The sequence below is a fragment of the Marmota monax genome, unplaced genomic scaffold, assembly GCF_021218885.2.
Source record: "Marmota monax isolate L192 unplaced genomic scaffold, Marmota_monax_Labrador192_F-V1.1 WCK01_AAM20220418_F8-fsc00181, whole genome shotgun sequence".
In the NCBI taxonomy this organism is placed as follows: domain Eukaryota; kingdom Metazoa; phylum Chordata; class Mammalia; order Rodentia; family Sciuridae; genus Marmota; species Marmota monax.
Genome location: NW_026694276.1, coordinates 156,831 through 176,423, shown reverse-complemented (window position 1 = coordinate 176,423; position 19,593 = coordinate 156,831). Strand labels below are relative to the sequence as shown.

Below are 19,593 nucleotides of genomic sequence, written 5' to 3'. Positions count from 1 at the left end.
TTATATAACCACTCCCGCATTGATTTTTTTTTAAAAAAAATTGCTACTATAAAATCTGTAGTGAATAACCATGGTTATAAACAAGCATATCTGTAGGATAAATTCTAAACACTAGAAAGCATTTGGATCCAGCAATCTAAGAATGATACCAAGATTATACACAGTGCTAGTCTACCTAAGGAAAGGACACCAGCATATGCTTTGCTTCTCAACTGTTTTGCCCACATTCTGTTTTGTTTTGTTTTGTTTTGTTTTGTTTTTCCCCAGACTTTCAGGCTTCTAATTTCTACTGCCCTCTTTTTGCACCAGGTTTATTTCTTCTTGACTATAAGATCATTTTCAGCAATCCTAAAGCCACTTCTTGGCTGCTTTCAGTATCTTCTTTCCAGAAATGTGAAGGTAGTTAACCTAGTGAGAATAAGAATTTGAGAATTGGATGAAAGGGTTTTTTGTTTTGTTTTGTTTTGTTTTTTACATTCACAACATGGCAAGCATTAAATGAATGTATCTAAAGAACAGTATGTTTTTTTAAGGTCTCAGTGATTTGTTACTTTAGTTAAAGCTCACCATTTTTTCATTTGATACTACAAAGCACTTAAGATTTTATATCATATACCCATGCAATATAATCCTCTGCTTGATACTCAAAACTTAACACATGTATACTTTTTTTTTTTTTTTTTTTTTTTTTGGTGGGAAAGGTTAAACTACAGTTAAATAAATCCAGCTTCAGTAATTTACTGAGTCAGAAATTTCCTTTGGAAAGGAGGGGTTTTTATTGCTCTGTGAAATTTATCAAGTTAAATTAAGACTCTGGATTTTATATGATTTTGCTCATAACAAATTTTGATGCCTCCTTTTCACCTTTCCTCAATATTTGAGTTTTTTTTTCTATTGTGCATGATAGAGGAATGCTGCTATGCTTGCAAGTAATTAACATGAAATTGTTTTGAGTAATTATGCGTTTTTGGCTTTTTGTACCTAATCAGAATTGATGTGACTGAAGTGCAAATCTTCATAATAATCATGCATTTGCTGGCAGTGATTGGAGGACCACCTTTTTGGCAATCTATGGTAACTTTGTTCACATTGTATATCCCATGTGATGCATGCTGTCTTTGCTTGTGTTTTCTAATATGGGATAATTCATTAAAGGGTAATGTCTAAAATATTTTTTCTGAAAATTAGAAATCCCAGCAAACAGTAGGACACATACTTCTCTTGAGGGCAGGATGAATTTTGCTACTTGGAGTTATATAGGACATTAGGTCTATTCCAAGGTTTTATTTTTGAAGGCCTGTAAGAATCTGAATCATTATTGTCATCCATTTTACATATTAGGAAAGACCAGGTAATGTAACAGGTTAACCAGTGACAAGATTAAATTGCACATTTTGTTTTGCTGAACTATGTCAGTCCACTAGTTTTTCTGCATGCCATGTGCTTAAAGCCACATAACAAATTTAGGAATGTAAATTAACTCTGCCTCAGAAAAAAAGATAAATACTTATTGAATGAAGTTAGTGATACAGGATTAACAAACTATGACCTTGATTTTCAGGTTGACCAGAAATACAAATTCTTTACGAGAACCTCAGATAGGGAATATAATACCAGGGCAAAGGACACAAACTCTGAAATCAAGCTACCCTTATTTGATCCAGGCTCCACTGCCTACTGTGTGAAATTAATCTATTATATAACTGTCTATGGCTTAGTTTCTTCCTATGCAAAATGAGGACAATAATAGTAGTCTTCTCATAAAGTTATTTTGTGGGTTGAAGAGTTAATGTGTGTTAAACACTTAAAATAGTGCCTACCAAATAGGAATCATTGAATGAAAGCTGATACTGCTCCTACAGTCTATAGTCTGCTGGATTTGGGTCAAAGTAGTTTGTACTCCCTGATCCTCGGTTAATTGCTGGTTACCACTACCCGCCTTCAGAGTACAGTGTCATTTATTTGCTATAATCTTACTAAAAATCTTACTAAGCCTAAATGAACATAATTCTTTTTTTTTAATTTGTTTTTAGTTGTAGATGGACACAATACCTTAATTTTTATTTATTTTTATGTGGTGCTGAGGATCGAGCCCAGTGTCTCGAATGTGCAAGGCAAGCACTCTGCAGCTGAGCCACAATCCCAGCCCTGAACATAATTCTTAAAAATAAGATTACTTTTAAAATATAAGGGAAAATACAGTGAAAAAGATTTTTCCTTACTTAACTCATTTATGCAAGTAAATGAGGGGCTTCAGGAAGTGTAACTGACACATTTCCTTAATTATTAATTGCCAGAAATTATTTAATGCCTTTGTTGGAAGTTTTCTGTAGATTTAAGACTGAAATGGAATTCCCACGCCAAGCAATCCAAACAGAATTAATGAGGTTAGTTGCAGTAGGAAAACGGATTCCCAAACTCCTCTTCTGTTAGCTTCATTAGTGCTTCTGCTAGCATCATTCAACTCAAAGGGAAGGACCTGACTTCTGTAGTGGTATTTGAGGTTGGTGAAATGTTTTGCGTTCTTTGAGCAATTCTCAACACAGACTTCCAAATTGACCTCTGACCACTCCTCAGATTGAGTATCTAAAATGCTTGGGACCTGAAGGGTTTCAGATTTTGGATTATTTTGGATTTACCAAATATTTGCATAGACTCAAGCAGTTGAGCATCCCTAATCAAAAAAGAAAATCTCAACTGCTTCAAAATCCAAAACTTTTTGAGCATTAAGTTTTAGATATTATGGTTAAGAATTTTCAACCTGTATTACTGCTTTTTTCTTTTCTTTTTCTTGGCTTATGAGTTCTTTACTAAATATACTTTTTGAAATGCATTATGTTAGCTCAGGAACAGTTACTACATGTAGTGTATTTTATGTGCCAAAACAGAGAAAAAGTATTTATTTAGGGTTCAGTTGTGAGATTTTCATCTCTTGAGATTGAGGCAATAAAATTGCTTTCCAAATTCTCATTAAATTAAAGGGCTTTTACTTATATTTAGAAGGCAAATTTATGGTAAAAGCAAATAAAAAAGTACAAATATCTTCATAAAGTTGATTCCAGAAGATCAGCTATTTTGCGAAGGTAAGCAGTTTACATCTACTGTATTTGGATTGCCTATTTCTTGCTGCTTTTTTGTCCAAAAAGATGGGTTTTTATTAAAATTTGTTATTTACTTTTTGTTTGGTTTGGGTTTTGTTTTTTAAAGGAAAGAAGTTGTTTTCATGAACAAAAGTTAGTACTTTGTTTATGCATTGCAAGAAACAAAAAAAAAAATCATATATTCTGTATATTGCTTCCCAAAAGAATATTTCCTTTTGGAAAGTCTTAGAACTATCTTGTACATCTCATCCTTTGAGAAAGAGAGGAAGGGAGAGAAAGAGAGAATCCTCACTTTGGAAAAGAACCACATACAATCCACTCATGGTTACTTTCACTGATTTTGATTCTCTTAAATGTAGTAGTTGATTAAATATGCAGTAAACCTTTTGGAATTCAGTTTAAGCAACTGGATTCTACTACAAATGAAGGTTCGGGATCATTTGGTAGGACCAAAGACTTGATAATGTAGTATAAATTATTTGTTTCTCATTCTTGTACTAAAAAATTTTAAAAGTACCATTCCACTTAAATAATTCAGACATAGTAATTTTTCTTAAACAATTATGTTAACATTTACTGTATTTGGTGAAACTCACTAACATTAAAATGATTTACAAACAGGCATTACCACATTCTTTGGGAAAAAGTATCTAATTGTAAAATGATGCTTTCTCTATTTTTACTGAAATCTACAAAACCTACAAGAACATTTTATTATAAGGAAACAAGTTTATAAGTTAATAACTGACAATAATCTGCAATAATCCAAATTGTCAAACTAAAACACTTCCATGTCCATTGTAATCTGTTAAAGGTGCTGAAAATTTAAGTTTTGTTTTTATTTTAATGTCTAACCTTTTTAAAAACAAATTACTGCTGGTTTGGAATCGAACGCCCTTAATCCCAGCCGCTGGGGAGGCTGAGGCAGAAGGATCAAAAGTTCAAAGTCAGCCTCAGCAAAAGTGAGGCGCTAAGTTACTCAATGAGACCCTGTTTCTAAATAAAATTCAAAATAGGGCTGGGGATGTGGCTCAGTGGTTGAATGCCCCTGAGTTCAATCCCCAGTACTCCCCACCAAATGAATTACATTTAATTCATATTATTTGGGTGTATTATTTTCTGTCATGAGTCCAGAGAATTTTCCCCTGGCTATGGAAAAGACATTATCGTGACATTATAGCCCAAGACAGTTCTTGGTCTTCCCAAGTCTTGAAGATTACCAAAACTTCAAGCAGGACTGAGAATAAGGTGTTTCCAGTACAGCTCTTTGCCTTTTTCTAGAGTAGCTGCACCTTGGCCACCTTTGATGAATGCCAATAAGATGATGACAGAAACAGAGTGGGAAAGACAATGTCCCCATCCTTTGTGACAGGGAGAAAAGATACAATGTGCCCACCCTCCTTGATCTTGAGTGATGGGTGAAAATGGCAACGTGAAAATATAGTGCATTTTATAAGTGGTTCAATTGGTGTAAGACTAGGGATTCCTCCAACTCCAGCTTTTGCTTCTTTGCCTTATTTTTTTTTTTAATATACCTAACTACCTTTTTCGTTTTCAATGTTGGAAGCAAGATGTTTTGTCATACACTCCCCAAACAGGAATTCTACATGCATAAGAGAAAAAGAGATCTTAATCTTCATTCAACAAATAAATATTGAACACCTAAAATAACCAGGGCTCTACAGAGAGTACATAAATCAATTCAAACAAAATCCTACACTCAAGGGCTTATATTTGGTGTTTATAACTAACATGTAATAGAAGTAAATGAGAACCCTAAAAATGTTTATGATATTTTGCTCTTACATCTTAGCTTGTTTACTTTGCAATTCAAGATATGTATTAATTTGCCTGGCTTTTTTAAAGTTTGTATTTTTCTTTTTTCTTTCAAAGGGCAACAATTTCCATGATCCTAAAGCAGGTTCACCACTTATAAATGTGGTTAAGATGCTTTATCAGTCTAATTGTGATACAGAAACTATTATACACAGTTGGCACTCACTCAGATACTCTGGCTATACTGCGGGGATGCCCCTATAATGAAATAATGCTCTGCTTCTTTTGGAATGTGGTCAAGTGTAGTATTTCCCCATTTGCCAGAGAGATCCTTTGTCTCAATGGGAGGAAAATGTGGGAGCAGTGCAGAAGAGACTGGGAACTATAAAACTAGCCAAGAGTATTGAGTTCCAGCCAGGTGCATCAGATTTAGATTGTAATGTTCCCCCAGTTTTCTGAGAGCAGGAAAAAAATCCCTTAGAATTCAAAGCAATCATGGTGTTGGTTTTCTCCTTTATTGGAAACAAGTTTTGAATTTGAGCTGTCAGGGTTGGATATCAGGGAAGGAAGAAGACCACTTAGGAGGCACCCTAAAGTTCTGGACTTGATTTTAGCTAGACCTATTTCATTTTAGAAAATTAAACACTGCTATGGTACAACTTGAAATTTGAATGTTTGATTTCAGTATTTTTTAAGTGCTGTAGTTTTGCAGGAGGTCATAGAGTTGTGCAAATAAAGTGAGCTCTTCAGAGTTTTAATAGAGTATCCAAACATTAAAGTTTATTTTTGTCAGTTTTACTGGGGTTTTATATATACAAAAAGAAAAAGAATTGTCCTATTTTTGATTTTGTTTAAAAGTGTAGGCAGATGACATCCCCGAAAATATAAATAGCCTTAATTAAAATATTTTCAGCAAGCCAGATGCCTGTAATTCCAGCTACTGGAGAGGCTAAAGCAGAAGGATTGCAGTTTAGAGGCTAGCCTCAACAATTTAACAAGACCCTGTCTTAAAAAAAAGAAGAAGAAGAAAGAAAAAGAAAGTTTTCATTTTAAGAACTCATTGCCTATCAAACCACTGTGGGATTTTGGAATCTTTTTCCTGTAATCATTTGTTTCTGTTACTGAAATTTATCATTTATCTTTTCAATCGATATTGGACAAATTTTGAAACCAGGAGAACTAAAAGAGGAATGTAAAAAAAGAAGAGACTCTTAAATGATTTTAAAAGTTTAGAGTGCAAGTGTCTTTCATTTTAAATGATACGTATTGTTCTTGGAAGATTAAATGCATGTTATGGATCTACTCCATCCCCCACCCCCTTACTTTAGGTAAATCAATTCATATTTTCAGTATATAGTACCATAGCAATGTTATTTACTTTTTATGAAAAGTAAACCTAATATGTTAGAAATTTAGATACATGATTGTAGAGCTGTAACTGTTTGGATTTGCTTGACAAGGGTTTTGGTTGTTTTTTTTTTTTTTTTTTTTTTACCCTACCTGCCTGTGTCTTAGCAATTTAGAATTGGGAACTCTTCCAAATAGAACCTTCTCTTCCATTCTCTACTTTGTGTTTGTGTATTTTTATAATTTAGTGGCAAATATTTCTATCCTTTTATGCTTCATATATCCTCACTACAATAGGGGGGTATACCACAGGTTTAAAGGAAGAATTTTTAAAATACACAAAGAAAAAGGCAAGGCACACCCCTTTTATGGGACATTAGCCTAGTTCACTGTTGCCAGATCTCTGGGATGCATTAGGAGAATCATTCTTAGCTTATGACACAGATTAATAAAATTGAATCCAGTTTTTTAAAGGTGTCAGAAGTAAGTTAATTTTTTACAGCCTCATCTCTTGAGTCTTGTCATATTGCTTATGATGAAGAGGAGAAGGAAGCTTCCATTAAGTATTAATTAAACTGGAGGGAATGAAGAATATTTGGGAATATAAATCAAATATTTATACTGTTTTTTTTAAATTTTAGTTTGTATATATTTTAATTGTTCTTTCTCTCTACCTATTAAAGATTCCAGTGCTGAATATTCAAATGAAAATTTTTCCTGCGCTTTGTACTGTAGCAGGGACCATATTTTCCTGTACAAATTACTTCCGTGTAATCTTCACAGGTGGTGTTGGCAAAAATGGATCAACAATAGCAGTGAGTATATCTTAAGATTTCTGTTGATTTCCAAACTAGGACTTGGTTTTGTGGTCAATTTGTTTTTCATTTGAAGTATATAAAATCATTAGTTAATTTAGTATTTCTACTTAGCCTTAAGGAAAAGTGTCCAAAACTTCTCAGTTTTATATATACATACATACATTTAAATGCTTATATATGCATGTTCTTGTGCATGCACAAACACACACATATTTTTAGAAAGTATGATCTGCTTTGTAAATAATAAGCCTAACCCGTTCTTGCTGCTGCTTTTCATTAGCTCTTCCAATGTTCAGTTTATAGATATTGTTGGCTGTCGGGCACCATGGGGTTATAGAAAGTTTGAGATGATCCGTTTTATGATAGATCATGTGTATCTGATGAACATTGAATAGTACCCTTACCACCTCTCTTCACTCTGTACAGGGAACAAGTGTCCTTTCTCCTTTTCTCCATATTGGATCAGTGATTGCATTAGCTGTAATGATCTACAAGAAATCAGCAGTTCAGCTTTTTGAGAAGCATCCCTGTCTTTATATACTGACATTTGGTTTTGTATCAGCTAAAATCACAAATAAGCTTGTGGTAAGCACCTCAACTCTACTTGTTTTGTTTTTAACTTTCATCTTATTTTGGTTTTATGGTCCTTGTTTTTATTTTATAGCTTCCTAAACAGACTAGGGTTTACAATAAAAATCTTTTGAAATCATTATGGAAGCTATTTTTAGTCTTTTGTAAAGCTGCAGTTTGAGATTACCAGAAGTTCTTAGAACCCCTAGAATTTTTCACCATTTTATGCACTCTTATAATTTGGTTGTTCAGTTTATCTGCACTCTGTAGTATATTGTCTTCAATCTGGACACTCAAATTAAGGCTCTTTGGAGAAAGCATTTGCAAGCTTAGTTTGACATGATGTGTCCCTTTCACACATCAGATTATTGAGTTTTTAGTGTTGGAAACTCAACAACTATTGCTGAATAATTCTTGAAACTCTGTGTGAATACAACACTGATTTACCATGTTGCTCCCAGTTGCTTTAATATGAAAATGCCTACATCATTAATTTTATTCTATTCATAGGTTGCACACATGACGAAAAGTGAAATGCATTTGCATGATACAGCTTTCATAGGTCCAGCACTTTTGTTTCTGGACCAGTATTTTAACAGCTTTATTGATGAGTATATTGTACTTTGGATTGCCTTGGTAGGTATTCTGCTATCTTATTTCATGATTTGGTACTCCTTGTTTGTTTGTTTTTAATGAGCCAGTCCTAATTTATAGAATCATAGAATTATGAATGGGAATGCCAGAAATCCACAAATCACATATATAAGGCAGTGTGGAAGTTCCTTGTGACTTTGTATTTGAGGTTTTTGTTTCTTTGTTTTGCATTATTTTTATTAGTTCTTCCTACATTAGGACTCATAAATTCCAAATTTATGACCATGTAAATCAGAAATTCAAACTATACCCTGTAGGCCCTTAACCTGTTTACCCAAGCCACAGCCGTTCCTTTCTGTATTGTCTGTGGCTGCTTTCATGCTATAGTGGCAGAGTGGAAGAGTTTGGACAAAGACAAAATTTAAAATATTTACTGTCTCTCTAAGAGTTTATTGATCTTTAGTGGAAAGGAGAAAGCATGGAGAGACTGAGTTACAAAATTATATAGAATTGATGGTGAATTTGAAGAGAGAAGTAAGATGCCACTCCTTTCCTTTGGGGAAATGTAGAGATTACCTAAGCAGGTGCTGAGAATCTAACAGTCCCTTTTCTTTCCAGGTCTTGTCTTTCTTTGATTTGATCCGCTACTGTGTCAGTGTTTGCAATCAGATTGCGTCTCACCTGCACATACATGTCTTCAGAATCAAGGTCTCTACAGCTCATTCTAATCATCATTAATTAGTTGGTGTTATATAGGAAACTCATGTTTTCTGCAGGAAAGAATCTGAACATATTAAGAAGAATGGGGGTGAATAAGAACAAATATAATTTATAATCAATGTTATGTAACTTTTATTCTTTGTTACTGGTAACACTCCCTAACTATCCTGTGTGAGAATGGGAATTTCAAGTCCCATCCTGTAAATTGTACATGTCATCATACAGGGTTTGGCCCAAGAAAGCATGCAGGAAAAAATGCCATGTGTTTGTAATTATCCTGGATTCAGAATAATATTGTCACGGGGAGCAGGTCCCCAGTGAAGGAGATTTCTAATGTAGAATATTTGCAGGCCAAAAGATGGTTGTTTTATAATTTTAACAAATTATCATCTTTTAGTAACACCCTTGTTTATGTCTTCTCAAGCTTTCTTTACTAAAGAGCTCAGCTTGTGACACAGATACATCCCACTAGCTTGTGAGGTGAAATGAGTGATAAAGACCTGGAATTTGGGTTGAAAGGTTTCCTATCTTCACATTGTTGAGGATGTAATTTTTTTATTGCTCAAGAAATGGTATCTCTTGTGGGCTTGGGAAATCCTATTAGCATGCAGAATAATGTGGTAACTTTGTCGATCCATTTTATTTTTTTAAATAAATAAATGATCTAAAAGCCAGCTTTTTCTCAGTGGGGGAGATAAACTAAGTTTAATGTCATTTTTTAAAATATAAGGAAAATTTATTCCTGTTCTTTAATAAATAAGGAAATTTGGTCAGCTGTGTTGTCATACTATGTCCCATGACCGACCTATCTTATAGAAACTATTTAACTTATAAAAGATGAACAGTGTTCATCTTCCCTCTTGATGGGTTCGTTGTGTTATAGTTGTTCCCTTACCCTTGTGATTATGGGTCATTTGGGAATCTTGAGTCCTTTCCCCTACATTTTCAGTAATTGCCTGGGTTCTCTCTAAGGGGTCATTTTGCACTCTTCTTTTCTGGCACACTCCTTTTCCGTGTTTATACTACAATTTGAAATAGGAACTAAGTGTCCTTGTGAACCAGATCTATTTTCATTTGTATAGGTGTTCAGTTGCTTGAATGAAGAGAGAGACAGCAGAAGCATTTTAGGGTTAAAATAAACTATCTTATTATTGACTTTTATTTATACCTTGTTCCATAATCCAGAATAAGCAGTAGCTGCACTGCCTTCCCTGGCAGCCAGAACTGCACTTTCTTGCACTCTTCATGAGTCCATCAGTCCAGTGTAGATCTGGATTAGCAAGATGAGTTAAACCTTGAATTTCTTTCCTAAACCGTAATAGGAAATGAAATCTCTTTTATTACCTTTGTTTGTTAGTAACTTCTCCAACATCTGGGATAGAGAAACACATATAGGAATGTGCTGGGACACAGCAAAGTTTTGAAAGCTAGGACAAAGCAGGAAAAAGGAGGATAACTCTTGTTCAACAGTTGCATCTGTTGTCTTAGTTGATTATCACAACAGGCACAGCAGGCATTCATCACCTGGGAGGCATTAATCACCTGGCGAGCCTAACTGCCATACCAATGGCACACAGTATTGATATCCTTTAGAATGGAGACTAGAATCCATGTCTTCTGAATACTGGTTCAGTGTTTTCTCCTACACCACACTGGATTTTAGTGAGCTAAATCTGTAAATTGAGATGTTGAGGGCTAATTGAAATGTATATCCTAGAGTCTTTTTTCAGCATAAAGGGAATCTGAGAAGCACTCAGATGCAGTGTGTGCTTCAGCCCTAGATATCATTTTCAAGGGTACATTTGTATAGTTCCACTGGTTCTGATTATTATGTTGATTTATCTAGTGGAGTACTAAAATCACTTGAAGCACCTTTTTAAAAAATATGTAGATTTCCAGATCTTATCTCTAAGGACGTTTTGGTAGATTTAGGATGGAGCCTCAGTATTCTCATGAGCTTCCCAGGATTCTGGTCCCTGCTCTGAAACCTTTTGAGGTACAACTAAGTTTAGGAACAGAGGCCATAAACTGCCTAAAAAGATGTTGTGATTCTTAGAAGCTGTGAAGAACAGCAACATAGTTGGCACGGTGTGGACAGTGGAACACCTGCAGTAGTGTCTCTGTGTTCTCCAGATCAATTTATATTGGCTTTAACTTCAATTTGGAAGCCCCCCTGACCCTTTTCAACCCTACAAAACATTTGTATTCTTTATAAAATTCAGAGACTCTGAGGGCCACACTCAAATAAAAGAGGTAAAATTTTTGAAAGACAAGATGCTTCTAAAAATGTTTCCCATCTCTTGCAATGTTTAAACAGAAGCTGTCAGTAGAGGTATAGAGGGAAGAGGGACTAAGTAACCACTAAACTCCTTAGACTCTTGCAGTTATGATTCTGTTTTCCCAAAAAGAAAAAAATGTCAATACAGGGATCCCTCTACCTTTAGCCAAAGAATCAAACTGGGCTTCTCAAAACAACAAGCAGTTGGAAGTGGGATATCTAAAACTGCAGGTAAAGTACTAGTCCAATCAGGGAGTGATGGGCAGGCATATGTATTTATGGAAGCCAGGTAGTGACTTCTGTTGACTTGAGATTCCCCACTCAAGCTGCTCTGTACTCTCCTGCCCTGTGTCTGGCGCTGCTACTGCTTTTACCAGGATCTCTTATCCTTTTAGTAAGTGGAGTTCTGCTTGACCCCTGTGACTCTATGACTCTAATCATAGCCCACCATGACCAAGGCCTCCTCTTCTACTCCAGTTTATTCTCACATGTATTATCTTACACATTGACACACATGTAAACAATGAGATTCTCGCCTTTATTATCCTCATATGTCCATAGACCTCTGTTTTTATGTGGAGGAGCTGAGCCTTTGGGCCACAACTTCTTTCAGCTCTGCAGAGGATTTTGTAGTGGTGGTTCCCAGGAGACATCAGTTGCAGTAACTTGTAACCAAGCACCTACAACACTTGTACTACAGTTTCCCACTCTGTGTCACCTCTGCAAAAAAGGCAGCTTTGAGTCCAGTTCTGTGAGCTTGGGGTCTGAGCCCCCAAAAAGTCCCAAGGAAGCTCACACCTGTGATCCCAAACTCAGATACCAGTATGAAGCAAGACCTGGACACCAGGACTCTGGAGAAGGCCATGGGTTCTGGGAGCTGAGCTTTGCTGATCCCACCACTCTGGCAGGGGCCAAAGTCCAGAACTGGCTTGTAAGTCAAGTCATTCCTGTTCACCACGCTCTTATTTCACAGTCTTTTCCCTTGATTTCTTCTGTTTCTTCTGTTCTTCATATTCAAGTATTTTTTGTTGGAAATAGCCTGTGGGTTCAGATATAGATGTTAGGCATCTAACATGATCAGGCAGACTGATGAACTCAGGAGTACAAATGAGAAATACCCTCTGCACCCCATACTACATACACCACAAACCAACTTTTTAATATCAGCTAATGAGGCATTTTCTTAGGTTTCAGATTCCTTCCTTCCAAGCCCACTAATAAACTTTACAGCTCTTCTATGGGCCTCTAGAAAGAAATATTCTTCCACCCCCTCCTCTGTATCCTAAAGGTGACCTCTGTTTGAAATAAGGCTAGTGGGGGCTGTCACTGTACCTGCAGGAGGATTCTTGCTCTTCTCAGCTTCCTGGATGAAAAGGGAGAAGAGCTGTGTCTTCACAAACTTCTTCACAAATCGACGGTTGGTCTTAGAGGACACAGCCTTACAGAAGGACCGTTCTTGGAAATGGCCTTGCCCGTTTGCCTCCCGTTTGATATAGGAAGCATAGTGACCCACAGTCTTGACAAAGAACTTCACAAAAGGGCCTGAAACATGTTCGTTGATTTGTTCTGAAGCTGTCAGAGATATACAATGACCATCTTAGAGGGTGGCAGAGGATAAAGTTACTCATCTCACCTCTAAGGACAACTTTCATTTCAGGCCAACAGTGTCTAGGGAAAGCAGGGGGACAGGAGTTCATGATACCAACTGATAGATTGAGACGAGAGCTCGGGTGTGGGTTCTCTGCCGTTGCTTAGGAAAAATCTCATATTCCAACTTGCTTCAAGATTTAGGCCTCTGAGGCTGGCCCAGGGCTGCTGAATGAGTATATTTTAGTTCTGAAGGGGAATAATTGCCCTCAAACTCCTTGAACAACCACAAAATAAGAGGACTTACTCAAGTCACTGATCCCCTGATCAAGAGAGACTAAGATGTCCTCTTGAAGCTTTGGTGGCAGGATATCTTTTTCATCTCCAACCTGGAAGAGGATAGTCAGCTCAGAGTTCCAACAAAGAGGAGGTACGGAAGGAAGGAGGTAGCAGAAGACCATGAGGGGAGCATGAATTCCACACCCTTGCTCCACCCCCAAATAATCGCTCACGTAGAGAAACAACAGAGCTGTTTCTTCATCTTCAGTTTGGCTCAAAACATTAGCAGGGGATCCCCTCCATTTCTGTAGTACTTGGTTTATATACATTACTTGAGGTACGAGCATTGATCACCTGGTAATGAAGTGGTCAGTGTCTATAGGACTTCCTCAAGAGCAAGGAGGTCTTAATACCAGGAGTTCTCACTCAAATGTTCGTCAAAATAGGGAAAACCCCATGAGGCTAGAGTGGCTGCATTGGTGGTGGGTCTGCAAGGACTCAGAACTCAGATGCTTACCGATAATAAGAAGGTTCCTTCACAAAGATTCACCAGCAAGACCTGAAAGAAACAGAATGGTTTTATTCCTTCACAAACCATAGGAGGACTTACCATCTGCATTTCTGACTCTGGCTATTAGATCTTTAGGCCTAGAGGACCATGAAATCAGCATCTCCAAATCTCATTTCCTGCCTGGCATTCTCCTTCCTTACCACTTTCCTCGAGAATCTGTTTCCTTCCTAGGGAAAGAGTGAGCATGTAGAAAGAGGTAAGGGAAAGAGCCCAGGTAGAAGGGGGTATGATATGGGGAAATCCTAGCCAGTAACTGCCTGAAATAAAACACTGATAATAGTAATTGCTCTTATTATAGAGCCTTTAGTACCTGGCATACATGATAAGCACTTTGCACATTTTCGCATTTAAACCTGGCAACAGTCTTGTGAGGCAGGTACTACTTCCATTTGCAAATAAGGAAACATCTAAAGAAGTTCAGTCGCTAGAGGACATACTGCTGACAAACAGCAGGACCCTTTCAGAGCCTAAACTGTGCTGTCCTTGGGATTACATTCCTCTCTCTACACTCGCCTTCCACTTGTCAGCCTAAGGACCAAAGTGGACGTGTTTCCATCTTTTAATGCTTGCAGCAACTTTATGTACAGTTGCCTGAGGTTCTATTTAAAAATAATAACAATCTAGGAGCTTTGAGCCTATCAGCAAAAAAAAAAAAAAAAAAAAAGACACAGCATGGAAAGGAATGAGGAGACAATGTGCCTACAAACCACAGGTAAGTCAAGCACAGGGCTGGAATATGGGGGACTGTAGTTCCAGAACCAGCTCCATCTCAGCCTGAGGGGCCTACAATGGAGATGAGAAACTATAAACCGGCATGCTGCTGCCTGATTCCAACTAGAAGATCTGTTAGATTCAGAGTATTTTAAAATAAATGGATTAGTTCCTGATATTTAAATTGGAATATTTTGCTTGAAATTTGGATTTGGGGCTCTTCCTAAAATGTCAGGCCCTCTAATACTGATCCATGTTTTAAAGGGCAACATGCAGCTGCCCTCTTTGGGCAGGATATGCAGTCACCAGTATACCAGCCCCAAATCCTGTGTTGGGCATTAGGGGCCTGTGCTGGGTCCCTCTTTTTAGTTTTTGATCTTGGTCTTAACAGGAGGGTGAAGGATCTTCCCTTCTTCCAAATATAAGAGAGGGACTGAGAAGTATACCAAAAAAACAGCCTGCACTGTAATTATCCATCATCAGGGGAGAAAAGCTGAACTAGTCCAGGCCTGAAACTACTTGTATACAAAGGCTAAGATGCCTTCGGCAGGAAAAGCTGTTCATTTGCGGGGGGTTGGAGGGAAAGAGTATGTATGAAGAATTCTTTTTCAAAGTTGCTCCTAGAAGTTCTTTCAGTATTTGGGCACATTGGTGTCTGTGGACTAACTCCTTCCCTAGAGCTATGTGGGGAGTTAGGGGATCCACACACACACTCTGGCCACATTGCCCTCCTCCTTCCACACCCTCTGCCCATTTCTCTGAGCAGATGCTGAGGAATGAAACAAGCCAAGGCTCTTGGCTAGTAGGAGTGGAGTCCATTGGCTCTCAGATATCTTCCCTCTGGGTCATGAAGGGAGGAGCTACAGCTTCCGAGGAGCTACAGCTTCCGAGGAGCTGGAGCTGCAGAGTCAGGAAGTTTCATAACTTCTAGGGTTGGGACAGTTTAAGTTTCATTGCCAAACACAGGGCTAATACTCTGTCCCAGTTAGTCACAAGGCTAAGGGTGGTTCAAAGGGCATGTGTACACAGTCAGCAGTTCTGAGGAGGGTGGGAGAGCTGGGGGAGAGACGAAGGGAAATGCAGCCTGCTTCTCAGCTTCCCATCTGTGCAGGGATCTGCTGCTGCCTGTGTGGCCTCAGCTCAGGGTTCTGTGCACCTTAGCTATCTCTTACGCAAAATGGGGGAAATCCTCCCACTAGGGCTGGCTTGGGGGCCTGTTCAAGTAGCTTCCTTCTAGACTCCTCTCCCCTGGGTAGCCCTCTCTCTGCGTAGAGCCAGGACAGTCATTCCCAAATAGTTCTTCTGCTTTCAGATAACAGTAACATGCCATCTTTGAAGTTATAACAGACAACTCAAAACAGGACATGTTTTCAGTTGATTTTCTAACTATTAGAGATTTATGTGATTAGTGTCCTTTTCCACAATTGAGCCCTCTGCCATGTCAGCGGCACTTCCAAAAAATAAGAAACTAAAAAACTAAAACGGGATTTGAATCTATAGCCTCAAAAACCAACTAAGCTCTGAGCCACTCAGAAAGATGGTGCTTGTTGTAGAAATTGGCATTCTCAAGACACATAGTTTGCAGGAAGGCTCATTTCCAAGGAATTTGAGTGAATCCCAGTGGGGTGTGTGTTGTATAGACCAGCTGGGATCATCCACTCCACTGAGAGATGGGACACCCCAGAGATTGCTCATTAGGGCCAGCTGGTACAGGACAGTCTCATGACCTCCGAATAAGCTACATGCTGCCTCTTAAACACAAGAGAAATCATTCAGGAGAAGACAGCCAACACTTAATGAGCATCAACTGTGTGGCAGGCACCGGACTAGAAGGTTTATAAAGGAAATTTCCCCCAGAATCCCTAGGAACTGAACACTTGTCCCCATTTTACAGAGTAAGTCACTTGCCCCAAATCATATAGCTGTAAGTAGCAGAACCGGGATCCAAATCCAGGTCTACCTGGCTCCAAATCACGTACTCTTCTGGCTGCAGCATACCTCTTCCATGGGGCTGTCCATAACTTCCTGCTGAAAGCGCATTTGTACTCCAACCATGAAGGGAGTGGGGCAGCAGACGGTGGCCAGAAGGCTCTCGGGCACAACAGGGATGTAGGTGTGTGCCCAGCTGAAGGGGTACAGCAGCGCAGCAGCAGCATGGATGCACTGAGACAAGGTACTGGGATGGAGCACAGAGAGGAGAGTCAGAGAGGACCCTGCACCTCCGCCCTACACACCCTCTCGTTGCCATGCACCCACAGCAGCTACTACAAGTCCTTCCTGCACCTGTGCAAAAAGGCAAGTCTGGGAGCCATGCAGATCACAGAGCTTGTCACCACTTGTTGCCAGGAGAAGGGCAAAAACCAGGAGAGGTTTCCTCTCTGCACTAAGGAGCCACAGGCTCCACTAACCCAGGGTGGGACATCTATTTGATCTTTCATTTCCCAATTAGTCATCTCATTACTGGTCCAAAATAAAAATGGCTCAGAAGTGGGGAGAGAAGAAGGGATGTCTTCATTCAAACAGAGAAGTGACAGAGCCACCAATGTGTGCCGACAGCAGTGCTGAAGATGATGCAGATACCAGGAAGAGTAAGACACTGGGCCTGCTTTTAAGGAACTCACAGTGGAGTAAAGAGACAAACTGTCCACCTGGGCCTCAGTGCAGAGCAAAGCCTTTTCTCCTAGTGTCTATAAACCTTCATCCCCCACCCTGACCTCACATGGCTCACCCTGGCCACTTGAGGGCATTGAAAGCTACCAGGTTGGTGCCCGAGTTAGCTTGGGAAATTCCTAGATTCCAGGAACCTCTGGCTCAGCAATTCCTACATGGAAAGTCCCACAGAGGTGGCTCCTCTAAGCTATGCAAGAAAGCATCCCTCATGTCATTCCTGCCCAAGCACAGTCAGCCTTCTCCTCGCCCCCCCAGGCACGCACACATGCACACTCTGGCTTCTATTTAGCAGCTTCCACGACTCTTCATTCCTCCAGCCAAATTGCCCCAAAGCCAAGGCCAATAAAAACACAGATGCGGAAACCTTGTTTCAATTCTTGGTATCAAGCTAGCACTTCCTGAGTAAGAAAGGTTTGACTCTCTGAGCGTGCAGCTACAACTCTGGCTGACTGGAAGTCCCCTCCCAGTGCGAGCCTCAGGAGCCTGAAAACTCCACATGGGAAGGAAGTGGGGAGTGGTGGTATCTCCCTGGAGAAGGTTCACTCCTTCCCCCTTCGCTTCCCAAACACTGATCTGAGGGGAAGACCAGAACCCCAGCCCCAGCCACCACAGAAACTTCTTTCTACACAGACCTAGGAGTGGAAGAGCTTTTTGTTTGTTTAATATTTTTTTAGTTGTTGATGGACCCTGTATTTGTATGCGGTGCTGAGAATCAATCCCAGTGCCTCACACATGCTAGGCAAGCGCTTTACCACTGAGCTACTACCCCAGTCCTAGAAGAGCTTTTTTTAAAGCAAAGATGATGTCTTTCCCACAAGGATTAAACTAATTCTAGTTCCTCTTTAGTTGTCACTGATTTTCTTTTGAATTTCAACACACAAATCCCAACCCCTACCCAAGCTTCCTCTCCTCTGAAACCCATGACATTCATCTAGACCTCTGACCTCTGTTATTTCTCTAACATCCTCCTCTTCTTCCCTAAAAGTTAGAACAAGGGCTGTCAGCTCAGTGACATTGATCTGTTCCCCCACCCTCTGCCCAGATATAAATAGAAGGTTAAACCCTACTATTTTATGATTTTTTTTTTCTTCTTCATCTGTCACATGTCTCCCATGTACTTTTTAGACATGAAGCCTTTCGGAAGTAGAAATCAAGATGTGACCGTGCCCTGCTTTGACTACACACAGGGAAATCCTTAACTGTGAACTTCTTAATAGCAGATAATCCTCATCAATATGTCCCTGGCCTGGGGCTAGATGCTTATAATGTGAATATTTCCTTTCATTCTTTACACAACCCTGTGGCTAGGTACAATCATTTCCCATTCTACAGAAAAGAACATCATGTCTTCAAGAAGTTAAGATGGGGACCTGGGGGGACCCTCATAGCTGCAGATGGAAAACAGGATTTGAAACTCATCTGCTGATTTCAATACCAATGCTTTCAACCACTACGCAATCCTGCAACCCCTTAAGGTCAAGAACCATGTCCTAGAAGAGTTTTTTTAAAGCAAAGATGATGTCTTGTTGGTATCTTCCCAATGCTTTTATCTGGCAAACAGCTGACACACAATAAACGTTTGTTGAATGAGTGAATCAATGGGTAGATAGGCTTATCCTTCATAGCATCAGATGCCCTCCTGGACTATTCTCCACCCCTTCTCCTCACTCAGCCTTGCAAAGGCACAATCATGCCTGCATTCACCCTAACTGGTCTTGCCTAGGCTGTCTCAGGAACAAGGACAGTTCAGTGTCCTGCTTCAAGCCCAGGATATAACTGAGTTTGGAGACAGGGCAGGGGAGTTGCAATAGATGTTTTTCTACATCTAAAATGAGGATTCAAGAACAGGAATCAGGAGAGTGGACACACAGATCCTACAGTCTGACTTCCTTTGAGAACCTCTAGTCTGTTCCCGTGGCCGAGGGATGCAGACCATCCAGTGACTGAGCCCACCTGAGACCTTCTGCCAGGAAGATGATCTTTCTCTCCAACACTGCAGAGGCAAAGATCTGAATAATCTGTTCAAAACGAAGACAGTGCAACAGGGAACTAAAATCCACGTGTTCGAGGTGGGAGTCCAGGGGCCGGGTCAGTGAGATGTACTGTGGGAAAACCAGAGGGGAGGAGTCATTACATTGCAAGAGCCCTCAGACCCCAGAAAGCTGGGCCGCTACCAGCCCTACTCCATGCTTCCCACTGGAGAAATCTGATCCTGTCTCTTTGCCCCTATAAAAAACCCACAGGGGGGGTTGCTCTGCTCTAAGGATGGCATGACCTAATCTTCAACATGGCACATGAGGTCCTGCCTTGAGCATGCACCCCTCTCAACATACTTCACACCTGTCTACCTGATTCTCAGGAGCAGACCATGCTCTCCCACCTGAAGCCCTTCACAGGTTGGTCCTCCCTTGCCCCACATGGCTTTTACCTTCTATCAGGCCTCAGAGGCCCACCTTGACCACCAATTACTTCATCATCTTTTTCTCATGTAACGCCCTGGATTTTCTTTGAGATGATACACTTTTTAATTATATATTCGTTGATAGTTTGCTTATTTAATGTCTGTCTTCC

The 19,593-nt window shown here is 39.5% G+C and overlaps 2 protein-coding genes across 6 annotated transcripts in view; one reads left to right on the top strand and one right to left on the bottom strand.

Annotated features, from left to right (window-relative positions):
• Cept1 (choline/ethanolamine phosphotransferase 1) overlaps window positions 1-9,600 on the top strand; it is a 37,071-nt gene extending 27,471 nt beyond the window's left edge. For 3 of the 4 annotated variants that reach the window (XM_046467116.2, XM_046467118.2, XM_046467119.2), the window contains exons 5-9: window positions 990-1,074; window positions 6,908-7,039; window positions 7,469-7,627; window positions 8,123-8,248; window positions 8,825-9,600. In XM_046467116.2, the coding sequence (XP_046323072.1) occupies window positions 990-1,074; window positions 6,908-7,039; window positions 7,469-7,627; window positions 8,123-8,248; window positions 8,825-8,944 (622 nt within the window). In that variant the 3' untranslated portion in view covers window positions 8,945-9,600. The remainder of the gene's footprint in view (window positions 1-989; window positions 1,075-6,907; window positions 7,040-7,468; window positions 7,628-8,122; window positions 8,249-8,824) is intronic. The other variant, XM_046467117.2, reaches the window with a different exon arrangement.
• Window positions 9,601-11,721: 2,121 nt separating this feature from the next.
• Dennd2d (DENN domain containing 2D) overlaps window positions 11,722-19,593 on the bottom strand; it is a 17,028-nt gene continuing 9,156 nt past the window's right edge. For both annotated transcript variants that reach the window (XM_046467114.2, XM_046467113.2), the window contains exons 7-12: window positions 18,976-19,124; window positions 16,351-16,528; window positions 13,588-13,629; window positions 13,099-13,180; window positions 12,537-12,776; window positions 11,722-12,243 (exon numbers count right to left, since the gene is read on the bottom strand). In XM_046467114.2, coding sequence (XP_046323070.1) covers window positions 12,167-12,243; window positions 12,537-12,776; window positions 13,099-13,180; window positions 13,588-13,629; window positions 16,351-16,528; window positions 18,976-19,124 — 768 coding nt within the window. In that variant the 3' untranslated portion in view covers window positions 11,722-12,166. The remainder of the gene's footprint in view (window positions 12,244-12,536; window positions 12,777-13,098; window positions 13,181-13,587; window positions 13,630-16,350; window positions 16,529-18,975; window positions 19,125-19,593) is intronic.